The following is a 26,667-nucleotide window of genomic DNA, read 5'->3' on the forward strand; positions in this document are numbered from 1 at the left end:
TTGCCATGGTTGTTCTAAGCTGGCAACAAGGTAATGTAGAAGGAGAGAAAGCATGACAATTTGTACTAAAGCATATCAACAGATCGGCAGCATATTATACTGAAAAATTAGACGTACTTTTCCATTATGCTAAGAGTATTAGAGATACCTGTCACATTATGAAGAGGTCAGCTGACCACACAAGGCAATGATGGAAATTATGAGAAGCATTTGAAAAATGGAACAGAAAAATGCATTTTTAACAAGACATTAACAGAATAATAAGTAGTTATGTAGATTAGAATCAAACAAACAGCACAGAAGGTTGCCATTTGACCGATTGCGTCTGCACCAGTGTGTTTAAAGAGCAGTACAATTTTACATTTTTAAAAATTTTTCAAATTAAATTTTTTTTTAAGTTTAAATTTTTACATTAATTATTTTTTTTATTTACAGCGTGGTAACAGGCTCTTCTGGCCCAACGAGTCCGCGCCGCCCATTTTAAACCCAGGTTAACCTACCCATATGTCTTTGCAATGTGGGAGGAAACCAGAGCACCTGGAGGAGACCCACGAAGACACGGGAGAACGTACAAACTCCTTACAGACAGCGACGGGAATCAAACCCCAATCGCTGGCGCTGTAATAGCGTCGCGCTAACCGCTACACTACCGTGCCGCCCATAATAGTCTACATAATTAGGAACATATACTTCCAATACTACAACTTTAGGAGAGAAAGCCAACAGCATAAACGGTCTCTAAAGCTACACAGGATGAGAAACTAAGATTCACAAGTGGGAGACAAAATATTGCATTCAAAGTAAAATGGCAAGTTACGCAAAAATATAATGAGATGCAACTTCCTGTTGGCATTTTTAAATGAGAAAGGCTGGATGGGGCCATCAAGTATTTCCAAACTGCTGGAACTACTGTAATATTTTAGCTCAATAAATGATTATTTATCCTGAACACAACTTGTCCCTTTATACATGTGACAATTATAAACCAATACCTTGTGGAGTCCAATCAGTAACAATCAGATCCTCGTGTCCTTGTTCAATAACCTGGATATCAAACTCTGGTTTCCCATTAGTATCATTGATGGTGCAGTGGTAGCAGCAACGCTTGTTAGTGTATCTCATACTCCAATAAATTCGAGTTGCTTCAAATCCAATTGGATAAAGAGCTGTCACGCTGTGGAATTCCTGCATCTGATGGGGGAGCAACTGACCAATGGCATGAAAAATCAGTCCACCAACCCTGAACATATGGCTGCGTTTGCCACGCTGCACAATGCTGGCAATCTGCTTCACCTCATCTCTTTGAATGTAGACACGGCGGTAAACAGCAAAACACCGAATTTCCTGCTCATTTGCTCCTTTCAATTTATGTTGACTGCAAAGCATAGTCTTGTCCTTAAAAAACATACATCGGGCACGGATAGCACAAGCAAAATGGTAGGTGTTTGGGCACCGAACCCGATGGCAACCTGTAGTGGCACCAGTCTTTTGACAAAAAGCACACTTTGTGGTGAGTCCCCTGTGGAAAGCCACTTCCACATTTATCAGTGCCCCTGCCTGAGTCTCATACACTTCAGAGGACCACAATGCGCAGTTTAGATGGACCCACAAATCCAAATCCAGGTTCAAAAGTCTTGCTGGCCCATCTGTTATTCCATCACCATCTTCATGACAGAAACAGCACCTCCTAGTGTCCTTGGGCATGGGGTCTGGTTTTAATGATGTCCCCAGCTTCTGAATGAGTTCTTCAATTTCATGTTGTGAGACATGTTTAAATTTCCCTTTATGAAATATGACTTTAAATTCCAAACGCTTCCAACGGATTCCTCGCCACCTCTTCATTTGTGGTTGAGCTTCTTCAAATTGCTTTTCATCCAGTGGGAGAGGATGCTTGATCTTTGGCGATTCAACTGATGGGTCAGGTTTACTCGATTCTGCTGGAGTTCCAGGTGATGATATACTTGGGGACGAGGGTGGAGAGCACTCTGGCTGTATTATGGGAAGCTGGTGAACATCGAGTATGGACATATTATTACTGTAATGATGCACCACGATTTTTTCCTTCACTGGACAGTCTGAGGAAGTTTCCTGAAAAGATAAAGGCAAAAAGAGTCGTTATGTATTGAAATAACATCCGTTACCAACCTATTCAAAATGACAGTTTCCTGCTTTAAAAAAAATTACAAACAGTGTCATTCAAATCTGTCTGCACATCGACTCCCCAGTAACACTAGCGTCAGTCGATTTCCATCCCCAAAGCATTGATTTGAAACTTCTTGACCTTAACTGGTCGGTCTTTCCACGCTTTGCTCTTTCCTACCTCTACAGCCTCTTGCTACTCTAGCCATGCTTACATTGTTAATTGCCTTCAGGACTGGGTTGCCTTTTATGTCCCCAGACCAATTAAGCACTTTTTGAAGTGCAGTCAGTAGTGTAAACATCATCTACAAGAAACACACCAGCCAATCTGGGTACACTTAAGTTCCCACAAACATTAACATGATTATGACCAGGTAACTAGTGATGTTGAATTAAGGACATTGGGGATAACTCCCTTAATTTGTCTAAATCCACAAAACAGCAAATGAGGTTTCTGTTTAATAATGCATTAAAGTGATGTGTATTTTTTTCAATTCACATCTCTGGAGTCAGAGTTGAACCAAAACTTTGACTACCAAGAGTGCTACTAACTGAGCCACAGGTGTCACTGCAAATATGAATGCTCTCCTTAAATTTATTTTCAATCTTCTATTGTTCTCTTCTCCCCCACAAAAGTGCTTTTGAAAGTCATCTGTTTGTTTACCAACCAAATTTCATTTGGCAGTTTGGTGTACTGACTTTCCACCTGAGACATGTTAGTAGATTAAAGCAGAGAGAAACATTTGCCTCAATGATCAATCCATCTGTCAAATCATATATAACGGTCAAGTCAACTCCTAGAAGAAATAAACTAAAAAGAGCAAGAGTGGTTAAATTCAGGAAAATAGCAAAACTCCTCACTGACTTCTTCAGCAAACCCCAGGAAATCATAGATTCCTATAGCCATTACTAGTCGTCCTTAAATACCCCTTTCCCCATCAAGGGGTACCCCTAGAGCCACAAGTTCTTTGATTGGGAGTATTCACCTACCAGTGTGGCTGTTGCCATCTCTTCCCCTGGTTTCTTAAGGGCAGAGCCTGGTAATGTGACATCATACTGCTTGAACCAATTATGTTTTTCCAACACCAATTTCTCCAAATCCACTGGATCTTCTTTGGAGCCTAGTTAGAAAAAAAATTAAAACAGTCGATGTTATTAACATTTCAGGCAAAGGAAAGTGGTGCTAGTTTTGGTAATTCAACCGCAAGTATGATTGTTATTGTTTTATTATATTTAACCCCCCCCCCACAATACAAATAAATAGACAGTACTCTAAAAAGGAAAATGGCATGGTACAAGTTCTGTTTAATGTAGTCTGCCCATTGAGGTACAGCTGCCCATTATAAAGACAGAGTTGAACCTTTTTTTTAAACTATAAAAACGTGAAGACTTTCACAAAATACTACGGCAAGCAAATCTAAGCAGGCTATGTAATTTGGTTGCCAAACCAGAACCCTTAAGTACAAAACAAACATGTCCCAAACTAGTTTAAGAAGTAAAACCAATATTACCCTTCACTCCCTCGAGTAATGGATATTTGAAATGCACTTGAAACAAAAATGACTATTGGTTAATGAAATAGATAACTAACTACTTAGGAATGAGAATGGATAATGATGACCACTTTTAATTACAAGGAAGGAGATCAAGGTCTGCTTTAATAGAAATGTTTGAAGTTATGAAGGATCGCAAGAGTGGATTGACAAAGCACTTTTCAGCGATCATGGGGTCTAGAACAAGTAATCGTAGATACAAATGAAAGAAAGAAAAGAATGGCTGGATGAAAAGGAAAGAAAAGTGATATGGGCATACAAGAGTTAATATGTACTGCTCACATGGAGGGCAAGTTTTTGGACAGCACAGTGTTGCAGCTAATAGAGCTGCTGCCTCATAGCTCAAGTGACCCAGGTTCAATCCTGATCTTAGATGCTGTCTGAGTGGAGTTGATATGTTCTCCCTGTGACTGTGTGGGTTTCCTCTGGATGCTCTGGTTTCCTCGCACATCCCATAGACATATGGGTTGGTAGATTAACTGGATTGCTCCGTGAGCCCACTCGACAGGCTAAAATAGCCTCCTTCTCTACCGTAAGGAAATATATATGGAAGCTTCAACAAGAGTTGGGCCAAATGGCCTGATTGTTGTAATTTCTATATGATTCAATGAACAATATATGTTGAAATAAATATTTAAATAGCATTTGGGATGGGAAATATTCTGCAGAACCTCGCTTTGAGGGTTTAATCAAGTAGGGTCAAACATAATAGGGAGGATATGATAGCTTGGTGAGTCCAACAATCTTTTTTCATTTCTTTAAATGTTAACATACAGAAATCAATAGCAAATATGTAGAGAGCCATCTGTTTTGAATGCTGAGCCATTAGGGGAATCAACTACATGCCAAAACCCCATCTGGTGGAAACATAGGATGTAAAGAGCCAATTTCCAATAGAAAAGTTGCAAAGTCAGTTTAAAAACTTGGTTTGCTTATTTGAATAAAAGTTACCAGAACACTGCAACTAATCATGGGCTGCTACTTTTTCCACTTATGGAGCACAGTTTCTTCTTATCCATGGGCAATATCTGATTCCCAGTAATGGGTACAAATGACTTACTTTTGAAAAGGTCGAATTTATGCATACCTTGATCAGGGGCTTCCAACATGGATTTTTTTCCACCTGGCAGAAAAGTACGTGAACCATCTGGAACAGACGCAACTTCGTAGGAACCTGGGATCTTCATTTGGAGCAACTGAGCAAGAACGGTCATCATTCTATTTATATCCTATAACAAATAGTTGTTATTGAGAACAAATGTACGAGACCAGTTTCTACCATTCCCAATCTCGTTTCTTTGTACCTATCTCTTGTTAAGTGTCAATGTGCACAGAATTTACATTACATATTGCACTATGCCTCCTTGTGGTGAACAGAATATTTAATCACATCATACAATTTTCTAAGGAGTCAAGCATGGACGTTGGCTGCCATGAACCAAACTCAAAGGTTGAGACGAGAAATAAGTTTTAAATTATTTATTTACCTTGGCAACAGTTCCTGAGACAGTGAGTGTGACTGCAACCTGGTTTCCTTTGCCACTCTTCCATGGGCCAGAGAAAGGTGTGCCCTTCTCAGTATTTTCAACGAATGATTCTGTATTTACAAATGGCTTTGTATCAGGAAATACTAAAGAAAAAACAAGCATTTCAAAAGGACAAATTAGTAATCCAGAATTTAAATGTGGACTTACCAAGCAAGACATTAAATAATACTGCAATGCTCATTTGCTCTTCTTCCTTAAAATCACAAAATTAACTTGCAAGGCTGCTTTTACATTTGAATGGAAGTATCTTTCACATATTGCATTAACAAATCCAACTTTAAATACATTTTGATGATAATGCAATGATGTTCCGATGTGATCTAAATGGCATAGCTTTCCTGTTGTGCAGAGGTACATCCCCATGGCAAGCAGCAAGGTTCTTATCCCAGATGAAGCACAACAAAAAAGGTGCAGCACTAATTACAATACTTTTCAACAAGAGAGTTTAGTCTGGTGATTCCTGATATGATGAAAGCCTAAAATCAAAAATTTTGCAAAATCCACAACAGGCAATCCAGCTCTTTTTCATATCATCACTATGGCATCCTTATCAGGCTGCAGCCAGGAAATCCACTGGAATAACTTCTCTTTCCACATCTGCAGTTGACTCTCTGGCCCTTTTTTTCCCCTTCTATGTGCTATCCCATGCCAACATTTTTGAAGGCATGGCATAAGATTCCACACATACACCAACACCCAGCTCTGCCTCTCCTGTTCCGTCCACTGCTCTACATTGTCAGCCTGCTTGGATGCACATGCAAACCAATAGACAACTTAAGAGTTCTGACAACTAAACATTGGGAAGAGCAAAATCACAGCCTTACTCACTTCCCATCTCCCACACCCATATAATTCTATCATCTTGGCAGGAGGATGGGAACTCAACAGTAACTACAGAACAGAGTCAAAATTGAATACGGATGACAAGAGTTTAGTCACAGAGTTACAACAGGAAAACAGGCCCTTTGACCCACCGAATCCATGCAGACCAGCAAGCACCATTTTGCACTAATCTCATTTTATTCCCCACATTCCCATCAACTCCCCTCAGATTCTACCACCCACAAATACACAATGGGTAATTTACAGTGTCTAATTAACACGTCAACCCATGCATTTTTTAGGATGTGGGAGGAAACCAGAGCACCCAGGGACAAACTCCACACAGATCACACCAGAGGTTGCTCTAGCTGTGAGGCAACAGCTTTACTAGCTGTGCCACAGTGCTGCCTAAATTAATTGAGTCTGCAAGTTTGGAAAGCAGAAGAAACAAAGCTTGTGACATGAAAGCAAGCAAAGAGGTATGGCAGTACTAATTGTGTTCAGTTTAATGCAATGGAGTTCTAGTAAATAAAAGCAGTGAACTGAGGGCACATACAGACATGGGAAATTACAGAAACATGGCTTACAGATACGCAGGAACAGCAGTTTAACATTCCTGGTTTATAGTGCTTTCAAGCAAGATCAGAGGTGGTTTAAAAAAGTGAGGGTTAAGGAAACATTTGCCACTTATATAGCTGTAGGGAGGGATAATATGGCAGCAAGATCAACAAATGACACAATCATGGATTGAAATGAACAAAGGCCAATCACATTGCTGAGAGAATGCTAGAGCCCCCCAAACAATCAGAGGTAAAGAGAAGAGAAAATAAACAATTTTCTGAGGTGCAAAAATAATAAAGCAGTAACAGTAGGAGCTTTCAACTATTTTGAGTAAATAACATAGGTGTAGAATTCTTGAAGAGCATTCGAGAGAATGTTTTCACAAAAAAAGTGTTTCAAAAACTAATCAAGAGGGGGCAGTACAGGACTTTCTTTAAGGAATTGACTTGGACAAATGGGAAAGTGTGGGCAGTGGGAGAGTATTTTGGGGGCAGCAATCAAAATTTGGTTAGATTTACCACAGCAACAGAAAGGAAGGTAGATCAGACAGAGAAGGCCAGACCTACCCTACCAGAGTGACATATAAGCTGGTAAAAAATGGATTGGAAAAAGTTCCTTGAAGGGAAATCAGTCTCAGACCTGTTGAAGGCATTCAGGGAGATGAAGGTTCAAACCAAATATTTTCCCACTAAAATAGGATAAACTCCTGAATCAGGAAGTCAAGGAACATATAGGGTAGGAAAAGGCAAAAAAGGGCAAGTTTCAGATAATTACCAAGAGCTCAATGCTGCAGAAAGCAGTATAGAAAGTGCAGGGGTGACATTAAAAATCAATCATAGAAATCTTTGTGACCAAAGGCTCCCACAGTGTGCCAGATTGTTCTTTTAAAAAAGAAAACCATTGCTCAACTAGCAATTACTAATTTCTCATACCAACCTGGGATACAAGCTCCTGGAATTATGGGAATTACAGGAGACAGGGCACGGTCCATTGACTCTTCCTTCACTTCAGTCAACAAGGGAAATCGGGATGTTTCCTGCCCAAGGACACTTTCTGGTGAGGATGCTGGCACAATGCTGTCAGGGGTGTGCCTATCATCTTCCAACTCTGCTCTACTGTTGAGAAGAAATTACAACTCAATGCCTTTTGGATTTATAACTACCTCAACATCCTGAACTGTGGGTAGAAACATAGATTTTCATTATAAGGCTACCAGACCTCATCTGTGAGTTTTCCTTCAATCAGCTTTTTCATTTTCACTCTAGAACTATGTGCTTTGGTTACTTTAAAGCTAATCTTGAAGCTTAAAAAGTTGGAAAATATTCATCCTGGGTTGTATACGAGAAATCTGTGATTATGGCAGTGCCTATGCATTGTGCTATTGAAGTCCATGGGATGGAAATTCAGAAAAATGCACGTTACTACACTATTCAATTAACCTGTGAGACAGTGATGCATTTCTACGAGCATCTTTTGTCAATTTAGGTTTTTTTTGTGAATTACACAACCGCTAAACTTTGTTCTCATTCTTAAACAAGCAGTTACTATGGGTTGAGTAATTGGAGCTCCTTTTTTAATTCTTTCATAGGATCTGGACTTCATTAGTTACGCACCATTTATTTCCTATCCCTAATTACCCTTGAACTGAGTAGCTTGATAGGCCATTTCAGACAGCTGTTTAGAGTCAATCACATTATTGTCTTCCTGGGGTCACGAAAAAAAAATTAGGTATGAAAAGCAGATTTTCTTGCCTGAAAGGCATGAGAGAATCGGATGTTATTTTTAAAATGACAATCTGGTAGTTTCATAGTTACCATTACTGAGACTATCTTTTTAATTCCAGATTTATTGAACTTCTTGAATGTAAATCTTCCAATTGCTGTGGTGGTATTCAAACTAATCTCTTGTTTAAAAGCCCAAGCCTCTGGAAACTAACCTAACAACTTGTGCTACATTACTTCTTGAAATGATAGGAAGGAAGCATTTCCAACATTAACTTCCCCTGACAATTGACAGAAGTCACATTTACCCAGTAAAAACTGATTTGGTGACTTGTTAGGAGGAAGAAAGTGCAATGCCTTTGCACAATGCTCTGGGATTGCATGACAATTAGTTGCAACTCCCACCTGTTACTTTGTTTAAATAACACAGTGACTTACTGTTTCAGGCAGCAAAGCTTTAACTTTATGAAACTAAAGACCTAAAGTAAGTCAAAGTTTTTAAGAAAAAAAAAGTAGAATTTTATAGAAGTGTTAGCTGTGAATAAAAAACCTTAGATCTTCATTTTGATTGTGTGGTGGTGTGGGCAAGGAAGCCAACATGTCCATATTTTTCAATTCTGTTGTCATGAGATCTGCAACGAAGTAGAATAAAAATAGAATTACACTGCATTGTAATAAATAAACCAAGGGCAAGTTACATAATATTCAACTGTGGGCTGCATATCATGCCACTTACATGTCAGAAATTAAAACCAACATGACAGTGGATCACACCAAAAAAAAACTCTGATCAAATACAATCATTTTAATTTAATTGCACCATATTTACAACACATAATATATCCTTATTTTAATAAAACATTTTTTGAAATGGAATTTCACTCAAAATTAGTCAATCAGCTTTTTAAAATCGGTACAAGATTTGGGTAGCACAGTTGTGCAGCTAGTAGAGTTTCTGCCTTACAACTCCTGTGATTGGGGTTTAACCCTGACCTCCAGTCTCATCTGCATGGAGTTTCCACGTTCTCCCTGGGATCCCATTGGTTTTCTTTGGGTGCTCCAACTTCCTCCCACAACCCAAAGACGTGCAGATTGGTATGTAATTGCCCACTGTAAATTGCCCCCAGTTTGTGGGTGAGTGGCAGAATCCAGAGAAAGTTGATGGGAGTGTGGGGAGAATAAAATTGGTTCAGTAAGACCACTGTAAAAATACTTGCTTGATGGTCAGTATGGACTCAGTGGGCTGAAGGGCCTGTTTCCACACTGTATGACTATGAGTCTAAGATTGGTTTGTTCGAAGCATTGCACTGAATTTCCAGGACCTTAAAGTGGCCAGTACAGAAACGTGGTTGTAGGGTGGCAATAAGTGGGAATTAAATATCCAAGGGTATCAGGTAATATGGAAGGATAGGCAGCAAGGGAAGAGAGGGTGGGGTAGTGCTATTAATTAAGGAGGAGATCAGGGCGACAGTGAGAGACGGTACAAGATCCAAGGAGCAGAATGTTGAGAACATCTGGGTAGAGATTAGGAAAAGTAAAAGGGGAAAAAAAAATCACCGGTGGGAGTTGTTTATCGGCCACCAAATCATAACATTACAGTGGCACAGGCAACAAACCAAGAAATACTTGATACATGCAAGAATGGAATGGCAGTTGTCATGCGGAACTTCAACTTCCACGTAGATTGGGAAAATCAAGTTGGTCAAAGCAGTCCTGAGGAGGACTTCATGGAATGCATCCGTGATAGCTTTCTTGAGCAGCATGTTAGTGAACCTACAAGGGAAAATGCTATCTTAAATTAACGATCTTGTAGTTGGGGATCCTCTTGGAAAGAGTGATCATAGTATGATTGAATTGCTCGTACAAATGGAGGGTGCAATAGTTTGATCTAAAACCAGTGTATTATGCCTAAACAAGGGAGACTACAACAGGATGAGGGAGTTGGCTAGCGTAGACTGGAAACACAGGCTATATGGTGGGAGAGTTGAGGAAAAGTGGAAGACTTTCAAAGATTTTTCACGGTGCTCAACAAAAGTATATTCCAGTTAAAAGCAAGGACAGCAAGGGTGGGGAGAGCCAGCCTTGGATAACTAAGGAAATAAAAGGTGTCAAGCTAAAAGCTTATGCATACAAAGTCACCAAGAGCAGTGGGAAACTGAAAGACTGGGAAAACTTTGAAAAGTAACAAAGAACTGTGAAGCAAGCAATAAGGAAAGGGAAGATAGATTATGAAAGTAAACTAGCACAAAATATAAAAACAGACAGTAAAAGTTATATAATTATATAAAGCGGATAAGAATGGCTAAAGTGAACGTAGGTCCCTTGGAAGATGAAAAGGGTGAATTAACATTGGGTAATGTGGAAATGGCCGAGGCCTCAAACGACTATTTTGTGTCAGTCTTCACGGTGGAGGACACATCTAACACGCCAAAGAGAGATGTATGGATGCGATGGAGGTGAGGAACCTCGATACAATTACTGTCACTAAAGGGGTAGTGATGAGTAAACTAGTGGGCCAAAAGGTAGACAAGTCCCCTGGTCCCGATGGGATGCATCCCAGAGTACTGAAAGAAATGGTGAAGTTATAGTCGAGGCGTTTGTGATAATTTACCAAAATTTCCTGGACTCTGGGCAGGTCCCGGCGGATTGGAAGATAGCGAATGTCACGCCACTGTTTAAAAAAGGATGTAGGCAAAAGGCATGTAACTATAGGCCAGTTAGCTTAACGTCTGTAGTCAGGAAAATGCTTGAAGCTATCATTAAGAAAGAAATAGCAAGACATCTGGATAGAAGTGGTTCCATCAGGCAGACACAGCATGGATTCAGGAAAGAACTTACTGGAGTTCTTTTAGGATATAATGAACAGAGTGGATGGAGGGGAGAGGGGAAAAGGTGGATGCTGTATACTTGGATTTCCAGAAGGCATTCGATTAGGTGCCGCATAAAAGACTTATCCATAAGATAAGGATGCATGGAGTTGAGGGTAAGGTATTAGTATGGACAGAGGATCGGCTAACTAATACAAGGCAGAGAGTTGGGATAAATGGGTGTTTCTCTGGTTGGCCATCAGCGGTAAGCGGGATGCCACAGGGGTCGGTGCTGGGCCCACAACTGTTCACGATATACATTAACGATTTGGAAGAAGGGACTGAGTGTAGTGTATCTTAGTTTGCTGATGACACTAAATTGAGAGGAAAAGCAAATAGTGCAGAGGATGCGGAGAGTCTGCAGAGAGATATAGATAGGTTAAGTGAGTGGGCAAGGGCCTGGCAGATGGAGTACAATGTTGGTAAATGTGAGGTCATCCACTTTGGAAGGAAAAATAGAAGATCAGATTATCATTTAAATGGTGAAAGACTGCAGCATGCTGCTGTGCAGAGGGACTTGGAAGTGCTTGTGCATGAATCGCAAAAGGTTGGTTTGCAGGTGCAACAGGTTATCAAGAAGGCAAATGGAATGTTGGCCTACGTTGCTTGAGGGATTGAATTTAAGAGCAGGGAGGTTATGCTGCAACCTGTACAGGGTACTGGTGAGGCTGCACCTGGAGTACTGCGTGCAGTTCTGGTCTCCTTACTTGAGGAAGGATATACTGGCTTTGGAGGCGGTGTGCAGAGGAGGTTCACCAGGTTGATTCCAGAGATGAGGGGGTTAAGCCTATGAGGAGCGATTGAGTTGCCTAGAACTACACTCGCTAGAATTCAGAAGAATGAGAGGGGATCTTATAGAAACATGAAAGGGATAGATAAGATAGAGGCAGGAAGGTTGTTTCCACTGGGAGGTGAGACTAGAACTAGGGGACATAGCCTCAAGATTCGGGGAAATAGACTTAGGACAGATGAGCAGAAACTGCTTTTCCCAGAGAGTAGTGAATCTGTGGAATTTTCTGCCCAGGGAAGCAGTAGAGGCTACCTCATTAAATATATTTAAGACACAGTTAGATAGGTTTTTGCATAGTAGAGCAATTAAGGGTTATGGGGAAAAGACAGGTAGGTGAATCAGAGTCCTGAGCCAGATCAGCCATGGTCTTATTGAATGGTGGAGCAGGCTCGATGGGCCAGATGGCCTCCTCCTGCTCCTATGTTCTTAACACTTGTAGAAATATATTGTAAGTACCTAGCACAGGGCAAGTTTTCAAAACTGACAAATCTCCTATTAAGAATTTCTAAACCATTTAGCAGCCACAATTAATTCAGGATGGATGAATAGGGTACTCAGCAGTAGCTGCTTGTTTTAAGGACAATACTATAGCATAGATATTTAAGGATTGAGAGATTTAGAGTCAAGCAGCATGGAAACAGGCCTTTCAACTCTGACTGACTCTGACTGCTTGCACTGACTAACAAGCACCATTTTTTTCTCTTGTACCCCCCATTAACTATTTCCTTCCCTCCTCCCTATTCTCCTGCCACCCATCTAAATTAGTAACTAATTAACTCACCAAGTAGTAAGTTTTTGGGATGTGTTAAGAAATTGAAGCACCCAGCAGAAATCCACAGTCACAGAGAAAATGTGAAAACACCACACAGACAGCACCAGAGCTCAAGATCAAACCTGGGTCTCTGGAACAAAGCAGCGGCGTTAACTGCTGCGCCTTTGTGCCACCCATAACAAATGGCAGACTGTGATTCATTATTTCATGATTGTTGCAGTCCTGTAGGAATAGCACAATTTAACTAGGCTGTCAAGGCAGACTTTGAGACATTGCTTCACTGGTGTGCACGAGTAGCAGTCATAATTGCTTTATTGTTTGGTTTTGTGATCCGATGAACTGTTACCTAACAGATTTCAGCCAGAACAGTGTAAAAGTGGCATCTTGTCACTTCTAATAAACCTTATTTTGTGCTTTGAATAAGCCACAAAAGTGAGAATACGATACATTGGAATATCCAAACCACCCTTCCTTCACTAATGCTTAGATACAAAATTTAAGTTTGGTCTTAATTGTTGTGCCTAAAATATCTTAACAAAATAACAAGTTTTACAATTTTAAAAATTATCAGCTTTTGTCCAGTTTGTCTTCACCCCAGTATTCTTCTCTGCATTACTTGCTGTCATACTTGCCAATATAACACTTCAACAAAGACCTCAACAAATTGGTCTCAGTAGTTGTGAATGCCAAAAAGGACATCCTGACTAGGTGTAATAGAAGTAACCTGTCCAAGTCAAGCTTTGAGTCACTTAATTAGATTATACCTGATTGGTATTTTGTCACTAGTTACCCAACTTAGTTCATTGCCTTACTAAAAGTTCATTGCGTAACAAAAAAAAAAGCTCAGTTTCAAAATTTGCCATTGTTGCCTAGTTTCCAAAGCTCATTGTTAAGTTGCAGATTCCCACAGCCTTTTGTGTGACGTACCGTTTCCCAGCATCACCTTAAATGGCCTAATCCTAATTTTCAAATTATGCCTCTTTATTCTGGATTTACCCCACTTGAGGAACTTTTTTTTCTCTCTGTACCACATAATTTCTTTAATCACCTTAAACACTGCAATTAAACACCTTAATTTTCTTCACCCCAGGAAATACAAATCTAGTCTAATGCAGCCTGTCTGTACAACTTAGGCCCTTGGACTCCAGAATCAAAACTGCAACCTATCCAAAGGAAATATATCCTAAAGGCCCAGAACTGAATGCAGTACTCTGGTCTCACCAGAATACCATGGCAAAACTTCTTACAGGTTGTACAAGGCCAAGTAATCAAGAAAATATCTAAAACACTCAATGTTTCAGGAACAGCTTCTTCCCCTCCGCCATCAGATTTCTGAATGGTCCATGAACCTATGAACACTACCTTATTATTCCTCTTTTGCACTATTTTTGTAACATCATAATTTTTATGCCTTTATGTCTTGCAGTGTACTGCTGCTGCAAAACAACAAATATCACGAAATATCATGTCAGTGATAATAAACCTGATTCTGATTTATAAACCCCTCTGGATAAGAGTTCAATCAAATCCTTGTTTATTGTGCTAATAATTTTACTCTAATGAGTTCTCATACCTTTTTGTCCTTCATGTTCTTTCTGTCCTTCAGTCAGCTCCTCAGAAGTGGCCAAACCATTTACCAGTTTCTGCTGGACAGAGGGAGGTGGTGTAGGAGGCAGCGAAGAAGGTGGTGTTGGTGGGTTACTCAGATTGTTCTGCTAAGACAGACAGAAAAAAATAATTCACTTGATTTTAGAATATTGAGAGGCAACCTTGTATTCAAGAACCAAGCTAGCGTAGCTTTCTTTTGAGAGTTATAAACCAGTAAGTATTTGTAAGATGTTCTTCCACAAGTATGTACAGAACACAACAAAACAAATGCAGACAATCAAGACTGCATTGTGAAATAATTTGGTTTGAAATACTGAAATTTTCTGAAGCTCTACCAGCATACAAAATATTTTACCAAATATCCTTAACTTTGGTTACCATTAGACTCATAGGATTATGTTTGAGTTCAGCATGTCACACCACTCCCATCTGTAAGCCTCCACTCACCTACATTCTAGACAGTATTTTCATTACCACTAGTTTGTTCATTTACCTTGACATAGCCTAACTACTTTTTCGACTAACTGTTTTTAGTCAGATGCCCACATACAAGATTTAGTTTTGGAAGGCAACAGAATACAAGCAGTAAATTAAGTAAACAATAGCAGTGACACAATACATATAACAAAACAGGAGGAGTCCAATCAGCCCATGTTGGCTCCCAGGGGAACAATCCCATTCACCATCATCTTATTTGCATGGAGACAGGAAACTTATTCTCTCTCACATATCTATCAACTCCTCTAATTCCTTTTGCCACTCAGCTACACTAAGGGGTAATTTATAATGACCAATTAACCTACCAGCACAACTTTGGGATGTTCGAGGAAATCAAAGCATTCAGGGGAAAACCCATGTGGTCACAGAGAGAACGAGTAAACTCCACACAGACAGCACCAGACGACAGAATTGAAACATGGTCTCTAAGCTGCAAGGTAGTAGCTCTAACTGCTGCACCACTGTGCCACCCCAACAAAAATATTACAATAAATAACTATAATTACCTCAAATAGAAAATAACAAGTGCAAATGCTGAACTAAACTTTGTATTACATGGTGGTATTTTTATTATTTTCACCGTGCAAGAAGCTGCCTGTTCTATCACTCATTTAAGCTTCAGACAGACACCCAAGTTTGAAGCAGCAAGGCAGAAAATTATTTTTTTTTTAAGAAAATCACCTGGGCCCAACATGCAACATTTCCAGAGATTTTTATAAAAAATAGTTACTAGAACAAAACATGCAATGGCCCAGATCTTGCTGGTAAGTACCCATTTAGATAGAACAGAGTCTAGGACTTCTATGCACAAGTTGTCAAACATGCTAACCCCAAACCTACCAACACATCCTGAACCTGTTAATTTGCTCTGCCATTGAACTTTGCATGGAGTCTGGCTATAGAGCTCCACTTTGCTGATATTTTCCAGCATCTAAGCTGAAAAATGGGGAAGGGGGCAGGATGGGAACAAAAAACCTCTTAGATCCTGTGCCATATTAGATCTGGTGCATGATTTGTGACACCAAATGAGGTTTCAAACAAAAGGGAAAATGCTCCTTTTAGATAAAAAACTTAAAAGCATTCATTAAATTTTATTTGAGCATTTTAATGCCAGAGACACTTTAAAAACTTAAATCCCTCAGCTTTTACAGCTGGGAGCAAGGCTTTCCTAAGCTCTTAAAACTTTCAGGGGCAGAGTTTCCTTAATACTGAGTGCCTTGCTGGTGCTTGGGCCATGTTGCTGGAGCACCTCAGGCCAGTAAAATAGATGTTCTGCACCCAGACCAGCTATGTTTTAGCATGGGAAGAATGTAGGCAGCGATTATGGGGGTGTAGGCCAGTAAGATTCAGCTTAGTATTCTTGCATTTGAATTGAATGGCTTTACTTCTTCTCTGGAGATATGAATGAGACAGCAATTATATTGTGCAACCTTTTATCAAAATTAACTGGACACAGTTTTCTGTCAGTAAAGATGGGTCTTTTACGTAACTCAAAGCAGCAAACTATGCTAAACATAGCCATAAGTGTGTCATTTCAGTCAAATATACCTTGTAGAGAAGTTGAGAGTAGTAATCTGGAACACTGTCTAGCACTGCATTCCCAAATGATCCTTTCAGTTGGTTCTTGCTATTGAAAGGACTGCTCCCAAATGGAGGAAAGAGGCCAAAATTCACCTCAACGGTAGGTTCCATCAAAGGAAGAAGGGATAATTGCTGGGGGTATAAAATGAAAAAGTAATTAATGCCTACAATACAGAAACGTACTTCAACAGCCCTGTAAGTAATCTACAGCTTCACTCAGAAACAACCACATAACTCTTTAACATGCCTCCAAAGGACTCTTTCAATCCCTTATGTTAAATGACATTCAATTCTCATATTCTCTTTTCTTCCCCCCCCCCCCCCCCCCCCCCTTTTCACTTTTGCTTTGAATTTATTGTATTTAGCTTGGTTCTGCCATGTGTTGTACACAAGTTGTCCTTTACCTTGGCATCAGGGAGGTACTAGAATGTGTAAAGCTCACATGAAAAATATTAGAGAATTCTCAGGAATTGAATAATCTGATTCTACAGTCCCAAGATTCTAAGTGATATCAAGCTATTTCAAATCATGGGCTGTTACCTGTTGCAACTGCTTCATGAGGGCATCTGTACTTTTTATTCCCTCATCCTTTTTACTCTTCTTTCGTGAGTTGGTGCCTCTGTCGGTTGTTTTCTGTGTTCTTTTTGATTTTGGGGCCAAGTTTTTCTTGCTAATTTCTTGAAATTCCTTCATCTTGCGTGTATAAAAAAAGCAAATTAAAAATATTTTCACACCTTAACATTTTTGCTCAAATACTCTGAAGCACATCATAAAATCCACACTCAGGTGCGATGTGTGCAGAAGTGAATTATTTGCACATGTCCATATTAGACTCCTAAAATGTGATCCAAAGCTGAAGAAAGAAAAGCCAACTACTCTAATTTGTCACTTCTATACACATTTTAAATGTTTATACAAAATCTCTATCACTGAATGAAGAGAAAGCTTTAAACTAAAAACAAATGGTGACTGTGTGTGTGAGTGTTTGTATGTGACCAAAGCAGTAATTTGGAAAATGATAATCCAGAGTGAGAAAGGAAGGGACAGTATGGTCAACGTAATTGTACAATCGGTAAACAAACTCAATTTGAGGTAAAAGGATACAAAATGAAAATTAACAGGAGTTAGAGCCTTGGTCCCTTCCATTTTTGCTACATTGTGGTATTGTACTAATGTGTCTTCTGCCATGAAGACAGATACAAAATATTTGTTTTATGTCTTGGCCTTTTTTTCTAAATTCACTACAGTAACTTCACCAGTTTCTGTGGGACTATGTTTATTTTTGCCGCATCTCTTTCACATCATTGCAGAAGCTCTTTTGTTTTAAAAAAATGTTCTTCCTGATTTACTCTTATGTTGTTCTCTCCCTAACAAATGATTTGTTCATTCATCGCTGTTTCTTCAAACTATTCCAAACTCTTCTTGGCAACATTAAAAGCCTTTTTTAATCTAATGCTATCCACAACATCTTTAGTTAGTCATGGATTACTTTTTCTTGTTGAATCTTTATTTCTCATTGTATATTTATTAAATTTAAAAGTATTTCATTGAATGCCTTCCATTATTTATTTATGAACAAACACTTTAACCTAACTTCCCAATGCACTTTGGCCAATGCACCCTTTGTAACTACAGAATTGGCTTTAAGTTGCAAACGTGGACAGACTAAATTAAAACAACACCAAATTTACTGCATTCTGCATTAGCACTATAAATTCAACTCCACTCAGACTTATTAGTGCTGATGTAACATCAATCAAATAAGCACACTGTGGTACAATTCCACTATGTCCACATATCTGGACAGCAGACCAACTTGTGGCTGGCCTGTGATCACTTCAGAACCACTCTACTGACTATTTTCCGCCACCCCCGTTCCCCCCACCAGCAATAGAAGATACTTTATGTACAGATTAGTACAATTTCTCCACAAGGCAGATTTCCACTGCAATGAGAAACCTCCTGTACCACAAACACTTGGACTTGCAATGTATGATTTCAATTGATAAATTGCCTATTAGTCCTCCTGGACGTTGGCTGTCTTGCGTTTTCCATTCTGACCATTTTCTGTTTATCGTTACAAAAATATCTTTCCATGAGCCCAACATTTAAAATAATTGTATGGAATATTTAAGAATGTATGAAGTGAAAAGACAGTAATTTATTTTGACATTAACAAAATAACATAACTACTAATATTAAAAAAGAATCAACTCATGGCTTGAAGTTCAAAAGTTCAATATATATCAGAAGTGGAAAAGCAGCACTGGACCAGCAAAACTACATTAAAGATCAAACTTGATCACTATATAATTATAGAAACAGAAAATGCTGGAAATACTCAGCAGGTCAGGCTGCAGCTGTAGGAAGAGAAACAGAATTAACACTCTTCAGTTCTGACAAAGGGTCTTCCACCTGAAACATTAACTGTTTCTCTTCCCACAGATGCAGCCTGACCTGCTGAGTGTTTCCAGCATTTTCTGTTTTTATTTTATATTTCCAGTTTCTGCAGTTTTATTGACTTTCAAACTTGCTAAGAAATTTGTAAACTAACCTCTGTATTTCCAGTTGCACCTTGGAGTTTCCGATCTATCATCACAGCCTTGCTTTCAATGTGTCCTTTTAGAGCCAAGTGTGTTCCATCTCCAGAGCGCTGTGCCACAAGCTGCAAGTTCTTGGTGCGTAATAGTTTCTGGAGAAGCAGCTGTCCAGCTTCAGACCTGGGAGCAAGGAAAGACTGGTCCCCTACATTCAAGGCACTGAAGGAGTCAGTATTTAACTCATGTTTTAAAGTTCCCTCAGAGTACCCACAGCGAATTGCATCAATGTTTTCCTGTTTCACTAAGTGACCTGCACTTGCATTGGTGTCTTTAGCTGCACCTTCCTGCAAGTTAGAACAGCTATCCTGTCTTCCAATGACTTTCTGTGCACATTCCTCTTGCCCATTGGTTTGATTCAACAGTGATGATTCTGCTCGCAGTCCAGGGTATTCCTCCTTTGTAACTTGATTTGGAGGGGATACTGGGAAGTCAAATGTGCAAGCTTTTGTCAACTCACTTTGTTCATGCATCTCCATATTAATTCTGGTTTGTGACTCAGTGGCAGAATTTGTTTTTTCTGCAGTGCCATGTAGTTTCATTGCGGATGCATCAGATTTGGAATCCGGCATCTTCTGAGGCATCATTCCAATAGGGTCTGCCATGCAAGGAGTACTGTCTTCAGATTCATGGTTTTTGAGTAATTCTGGCTGTGGCTGTACTATTGTTTCCAAGGTTTCATTTTGTAGTGGCACATCTCCCAAATTGTTTTTATTTACCTCTGTATGGAGCATTTGGGAACGACTGCAATGAGCTTGGGCAGGCACCAATTCATTTGTTGACCCTGTGCTCTGCCTTGCTCGTTTGTTTTGAATTAGATGGGCCATCTCTTGTGGTTTACCTCCATGCTCAGCTTTAATCTGCTGAACATAAACCATGCCTGGACGAAGGTGGCCTAAACCTATCTGTTGACTAGTCACTTGAACCGAACGCAGGCCTGCATGCTGCTGTTGAAACGACTGTGAAGTCATGATGTTTGGTATCCCTTGCCTTGGATCTCCTACTGCTCCATGCTGCTGAGATGTTGCTACACGCACCACTCCTTGAAAACCGAGGCTGTTATTCTGTTGGAGATTTGCTACAGATGGCTGTACACGTCTCATTAATTGACTTTGCTGAGTCATTGGTCTCTGCTGCCCTGCAACACCTTGTTGCATTGTTTGTTGCACTGAAGTCACTGATCGGGTTTGTAGATTCTGATACATTATACCCTGAGGCTGTCCCAATCCTACTGCACTCTTCAACATGTTCTGAGTTGGTAGCTGGTTACGGTCCTGCCCCATTATGCACTGGGGAGGCAGCAGAGATTCCTGCTCCATTAAAATTTGGGCTTGTTGCTGTCCTTGTCTCAGTGTACCTGGAGGTGGCTGCTCTTGCTGCTGTTCGTGCTCCTTCTCCTGACCCACCATACCAGATGCCTGAAGGCCCTGTCCACTAATTGTACCTAGACTCTGCAACCGCTGTGCTTGCCCCACTGTACCTGGAGACTGCCTCTGTATCATAAGGCTCTGCGGTTGCTGCTGTCCTTGGCCCTGCCCTAATATGCTCTGTGAACGTTGTTGTTGCTGTCCTTGCTCATGGTTCACCAAAGTCTGTGACAGCTGTCCTTGCCCTGACAGGTTCTGTGGCAGTCCGTGTCTGGCTACACCTTGTGTCTGCAGCTGCCATTGCCCCATCAGGCCCTGGAGTAGTTGGTGTTGTTGCGCTTGTCTCACCCCAATCAAACCTTGGGGCTGCTGCTGTTGCTTTACCTGCCCTATTGGGCTTTGAGATTGGGATTGTCCCATCCCCACTGTGCCATGGGGTTGCTGCTGTCCAAAGCCTATTGTGCTCGGAGGCTGGAGCTGCTGCTGTGCAACTCCCATCATGCTCAGAGGTTGTGTTTGCTGCTGTCCAACACCCTTCATGCCTTGCCCCTGAGGCTGCTGACCCATTCCCACTGCTCCCTGGGATGACTGCTGTTGCGCTACTCCGTACACCAAGGGAACCTGAAGGGGTGGTTGAGCAACTGTGGCTGAGGATGGCATCTGTTGACCCACAGTGGTCTGGGGCTGCTGGTCCACGGCGGGCTGGGGCTGGGGCTGCTGGCCCACGGCGGGCTGGGGCTGGGGCTGCTGGCCCACGGCGGGCTGGGGCTGGGGCTGCTGGCCCACGGCGGGCTGGGGCTGGGGCTGCTGGCCCACGGCGGGCTGGGGCTGGGGCTGCTGGCCCACGGCGGGCTGGGGCTGGGGCTGCTGGCCCACGGCGGGCTGGGGCTGGGGCTGCTGGCCCCCGGTGGTCTGGGGCTGGGGCTGGGGCTGCTGACCCACCGAGGCCGGGGGCTGGGGCTGGGGCTGCTGACCCACCGAGGCCGGGGGCTGGGGCTGGGGCTGCTGACCCACCGAGGCCGGGGGCTGGGGCTGGGGCTGCTGACCCACCGAGGCCGGGGGCTGGGGCTGGGGCTGCTGACCCACCGAGGCCGGGGGCTGGGGCTGGGGCTGCTGACCCACCGAGGCCGGGGGCTGGGGCTGGGGCTGCTGACCCACCGAGGCCGGGGGCTGGGGCTGCTGACCCACCGAGGCCGGGGGCTGGGGCTGGGGCTGGGGCTGCTGACCCACCGAGGCCGGGGGCTGGGGCTGGGGCTGGGGCTGCTGACCCACCGAGGCCGGGGGCTGGGGCTGGGGCTGCTGACCCACCGAGGCCGGGGGCTGGGGCTGCTGACCCACCGAGGCCGGGGGCTGGGGCTGGGGCTGCTGACCCACCGAGGCCGGGGGCTGGGGCTGGGGCTGCTGACCCACCGAGGCCGGGGGCTGGGGCTGAGGCTGCTGACCCACCGAGGCCGGGGGCTGGGGCTGAGGCTGCTGACCCACCGAGGCCGGGGGCTGGGGCTGAGCCTGGGGCTGCTGACCCACCGAGGCCGGGGGCTGGGGCTGGGGCTGAGCCTGGGGCTGCTGACCCACCGAGGCCGGGGGCTGGGGCTGAGCCTGGGGCTGCTGACCCACCGAGGCCGGGGGCTGGGGCTGAGCCTGGGGCTGCTGACCCACCGAGGCCGGGGGCTGGGGCTGAGCCTGGGGCTGCTGACCCACCGAGGCCGGGGGCTGGGGCTGAGCCTGGGGCTGCTGACCCACCGAGGCCGGGGGCTGGGGCTGAGCCTGGGGCTGCTGACCCACCGAGGCCGGGGGCTGGGGCTGAGCCTGGGGCTGCTGACCCACCGAGGCCGGGGGCTGGGGCTGAGCCTGGGGCTGCTGACCCACCGAGGCCGGGGGCTGGGGCTGAGCCTGGGGCTGCTGACCCACCGAGGCCGGGGGCTGGGGCTGAGCCTGGGGCTGCTGACCCACCGAGGCCGGGGGCTGGGGCTGAGCCTGGGGCTGCTGACCCACCGAGGCCGGGGACTGGGGCTGAGCCTGGGGCTGCTGACCCACCGAGGCCGGGGGCTGGGGCTGAGCCTGGGGCTGCTGACCCACCGAGGCCAGGGGCTGGGGCTGGGGCTGCTGACCCACCGAGGCCGGGGGCTGGGGCTGAGCCTGGGGCTGCTGACCCACCGAGGCCGGGGGCTGGGGCTGAGCCTGGGGCTGCTGACCCACCGAGGCCGGGGGCTGGGGCTGGGGCTGCTGACCCACCGAGGCCGGGGGCTGGGGCTGGGGCTGCTGACCCACCGAGGCCGGGGGCTGGGGCTGGGGCTGCTGACCCACCGCGGCCGGGGGCTGGGGCTGCTGACCCACCGCGGCCGGGGGCTGGGGCTGGGGCTGCTGACCCACCGCGGCCGGGGGCTGGGGCTGCTGACCCACCGCGGCCGGGGGCTGGGGCTGCTGACCCACCGCGGCCGGGGGCTGGGGCTGCTGACCCACCGCGGCCGGGGGCTGGGGCTGCTGACCCACCGAGGCCGGGGGCTGGGGCTGGGGCTGCTGACCCACCGAGGCCGGGGGCTGGGGCTGGGGCTGCTGACCCACCGAGGCCGGGGGCTGGGGCTGGGGCTGCTGACCCACCGAGGCCGGGGGCTGGGGCTGGGGCTGCTGACCCACCGAGGCCGGGGGCTGGGGCTGGGGCTGCTGACCCACCGAGGCCGGGGGCTGGGGCTGGGGCTGCTGACCCACCGAGGCCGGGGGCTGGGGCTGGGGCTGCTGACCCACCGAGGCCGGGGGCTGGGGCTGGGGCTGCTGACCCACCGAGGCCGGGGGCTGGGGCTGGGGCTGCTGACCCACCGAGGCCGGGGGCTGGGGCTGGGGCTGCTGACCCACCGCGGCCGGGGGCTGGGGCTGCTGACCCACCGCGGCCGGGGGCTGGGGCTGCTGACCCACCGCGGCCGGGGGCTGGGGCTGCTGACCCACCGCGGCCGGGGGCTGGGGCTGCTGACCCACCGCGGCCGGGGGCTGGGGCTGCTGACCCACCGCGGCCGGGGGCTGGGGCTGCTGACCCACCGCGGCCGGGGGCTGGGGCTGCTGACCCACCGCGGCCGGGGGCTGGGGCTGCTGACCCACCGCGGCCGGGGGCTGGGGCTGCTGACCCACCGCGGCCGGGGGCTGGGGCTGTTGTCCAATTCCCTGCGTCATTTGTTGTCCTATCCCATGGCCAACTGTACTCTGTGGCTGGGATGGTGTTTGCTGACCTACTGTCCCTTGGGATTGGGACGACGGCTGTGGCTGTTGCCCCATCATGCTCTGGGGTTGGGTAGGTTGTGGTGGTTGCTGTACCATTCCTTGTCCCATTGATCCCTGGGGCTGGGGTGGTGCTGGTGAAGGATGTGGCTGCTGTCCCATTCCCATTACAGCAAGAGGCTGGTGCTCCTGTCCCTGTCCAATTGTGCTTTGGGTCTGATGCTGCTGACCCTGGCCCATCGTACCCTGAGGCTGGGATTGCTGGCCTTGTTCCACTGACATCAGGGGCTGATGCTGTTGCCTCATGTTCTGTGTGATCATTCCTTGGGATTGATGCTGCTGCTGCCCTTGCCCTGTTATACCTGGCAGCTGCTGCCTTAGGACTTGCAGCGGAGTCTGCTGTCCCATTATGCCTTGCGTTGCCAAGTGTTGTCCCAAAACATCTTGCGATTGCTGCCGCATTATACCCTGCATTCGAGCATGATGTCCCATTGTGCTTTGTTGCTGACCTTGCAAAGGTGTGGAAAGTCTAAGGATATTGTTTTGCCTGATAACACTTTGTGGGTGCAACTGTCCTGAAACTGCTTGAAGGTGATGTTGTTGCAATGGTGTCATTGTTGCCAACTGCTGACTCTGGGAAACGATCCCTTGTTGAGGTCCTATGAGTCCCTGCTGTTGCAAAGCAGCATTGGATGTCTGTTGCTGTAGAACGAGATTCTGTTGCTGCTGTTGGGAAGCAAGGACTTGCTGTTGACCTGCAAGACCTTGTTGGTGTGCCAGCTGCTGTGCCATAAGACCTTGCTGAGGCCTTGGAGGTTTAGGTTGATTTGCAAGTCCCTGTTGGTGGGATTGCTGATGTCCAAGGAGGCCTTGCTGTTGACTCATCAGCCTCAAGTGTTGTTGTTGAGGTGCCAGACTCTGTTGGTGCTGTGTTCCTGGCTGTTGCTGAGCTTGACCCATGTTGGTGTGCTGCTGGGGTAGTTGTTGACCTGCAAGAGCTTGTTGCTGCTGACTTGGTTGGTGTTGCGGCTGGACAACAATCCCCTGCTGTTGTCCAATGAAACCTTGCTGCTGTTGGCCCATGATAGCTTGCTGTGTCAGCGTTGATTTGTTACCCACAATACTTTGCTGAGTTGTTGGTTGAAGCTGTCCAATGATACTTTGTTGCTGTAACTTTCCCATGATGCTTTGTTGCTGAGTTGGTCCTACCAGCCCTTGTTGTTGAATAAGCTGCATTCTTTGTAGCTGTAGTTGTCTCTCTTGCAGGAGTCTGTTTTCATTCGTAAGTGTCTGAGCAGCAGAATTTCCAGGAAAAAAGCTAGTTGGAGCAGAAGAAGATACGGTTGCTGAGGCAGATGGATATTCTTGTTGTTGTGTCACAGCCGACGTCAAGAAAGTTGGTCCTTGTTGAAGTGGCAGTCTTATATTTCCTGTGTGTCCTATTAGTGTATTTTGTTGCTGAGCTAATGCTTGGGATCCAAGGATTGATCCTCCTTGCTGGGCTAATGCTGCCGATAACATGGGTGTTGAAAGTTTGGGCATTACACGAGGATTCTGGGATGCGGCTGTCCCCATCACTCCTGAGGGAGATAGAGAACATTTCTGCTGCTGTTTATTCCGATATTCTGTCATAAGATTTGTATGTTCCTTTTGCTGTTTACGGACCTAAAACACAATTTTAGAAGAAAAAAAATGAAATAAGAGTTGTTATAAAATCAGGATAATTTTATAATAAACCACTTAATTGGCACACACTAATTTCAGGGAACCAATTAATTTTCCAACCAAATTTAAATACAGGTACTTCTGCTATAACACGTTGGTTATAATGCAATTGATGGATTAGGGAACACTATTTGCATTGTGGGCCACATTGATTTTCGCGGGATTGCGATTGGGAAAATGTGTTCAACTCTGTACTTTGAAAGCAACCATAGCCTGCTCTGTTATAACTTGACTTTCTATAATATGAGGTTTCTCAGAAACGTAACGATCACGTCATAGCAGAACTACCTGTATTTCTAGAATATGAAAGGAAAAATTCAAGTTTACCTTCAGCATTGACAAAGCTCATTCAACAAAATTTTTTCCTGATTAGGGAATCAGTTCTATTAAGAACGACTTTCATTTTAATACAATGATAGCTTGGAGACATTTCTGCATGCATGGAACTTCAGCCACGCACATATTGCTTCAGAGAACAATAAAGGAACTTGAGAGAAAATTTCACAAAGGGGTGAAGTACATTTTTCTATGAATGCTTGTTCCATACATGGAAATAAATCGGAGGGGTTTCAAATAAAATTAAATAGGCAAAGCAAGACCATCCAAACATGCCCTTGCACACATGTAGTTGTCTCGTCAGAAAGGTAGCAGTAAATTGGATAGGAAGACAGATGGAACCAATCGCTTTCATTTGCCTGTTAACACATTACAATGCTGGATGCAATAACTACTAAACAGAAACTATAGATAAATCAAGGAAACAAAGGAAGATATTAGTCTAAGCCAACCTTGGTTCAAAAATGATCTCTCATCTTCTAAACCCTACCTGATCAAGTTGTTTCTGGATTTTACTTTGTTGCTCTGTAACTCGCTTAAGTTTCTCTGCATCTGCCTCAGGGAACTCGCGTCCCGCTTTCTTGGCTGTCCGTTGTTTGGCACACAATGCTTTTCTGGACTTCCTGTGGACACCAATCTGCTCTTCTAAAAACTTTAGCTGCATCTGAAGCAGCTGTTGAGTGTGAAGCAGCCATTCTTCATATTGGCGATGTTCTGCCTCATCTAGAGCACAAAAACCAAATATATAATTAGGCAACTACTGTAAACAACACTCAAAGCACAAAATCTCTCTGTGTCTATTTTCATTGCTTACAGTTGCCTGAAATCAGTTGAACAAGATGTTAAACTTAGCACCTAACAAGGATAGAAAAAATAGGTTGTTAGGTTTTTTTTGCGATTGGCTCCTAAAAATAAAAATATTATTAACGACTCAAAAATAACATTCCCTTTATGCAAATATAGTAATGCATATTCC

At 44.4% G+C, this 26,667-nt stretch overlaps 1 protein-coding gene across 1 annotated transcript in view; it reads right to left on the reverse strand.

Moving 5' to 3' along the window:
* kmt2d (lysine (K)-specific methyltransferase 2D) overlaps positions 1 to 26,667 on the reverse strand; it is a 148,655-nt gene that overhangs the window by 13,360 nt on the left and 108,628 nt on the right. Inside the window, exons 39-51 of the mRNA XM_052009427.1 lie at positions 26,182 to 26,414; positions 23,244 to 25,295; positions 21,996 to 22,526; positions 19,014 to 21,368; positions 17,000 to 17,152; positions 16,427 to 16,591; positions 14,346 to 14,487; positions 8,894 to 8,975; positions 7,559 to 7,737; positions 5,180 to 5,322; positions 4,780 to 4,921; positions 3,130 to 3,260; positions 993 to 2,088 (exon numbers count right to left, since the gene is read on the reverse strand). Of these exons, the coding sequence (XP_051865387.1) occupies positions 993 to 2,088; positions 3,130 to 3,260; positions 4,780 to 4,921; positions 5,180 to 5,322; positions 7,559 to 7,737; positions 8,894 to 8,975; positions 14,346 to 14,487; positions 16,427 to 16,591; positions 17,000 to 17,152; positions 19,014 to 21,368; positions 21,996 to 22,526; positions 23,244 to 25,295; positions 26,182 to 26,414 (7,404 nt within the window). The remainder of the gene's footprint in view (positions 1 to 992; positions 2,089 to 3,129; positions 3,261 to 4,779; positions 4,922 to 5,179; positions 5,323 to 7,558; positions 7,738 to 8,893; positions 8,976 to 14,345; positions 14,488 to 16,426; positions 16,592 to 16,999; positions 17,153 to 19,013; positions 21,369 to 21,995; positions 22,527 to 23,243; positions 25,296 to 26,181; positions 26,415 to 26,667) is intronic.

Source organism: Pristis pectinata, chromosome X, assembly GCF_009764475.1.
Source record: "Pristis pectinata isolate sPriPec2 chromosome X, sPriPec2.1.pri, whole genome shotgun sequence".
Taxonomy (NCBI): domain Eukaryota; kingdom Metazoa; phylum Chordata; class Chondrichthyes; order Rhinopristiformes; family Pristidae; genus Pristis; species Pristis pectinata.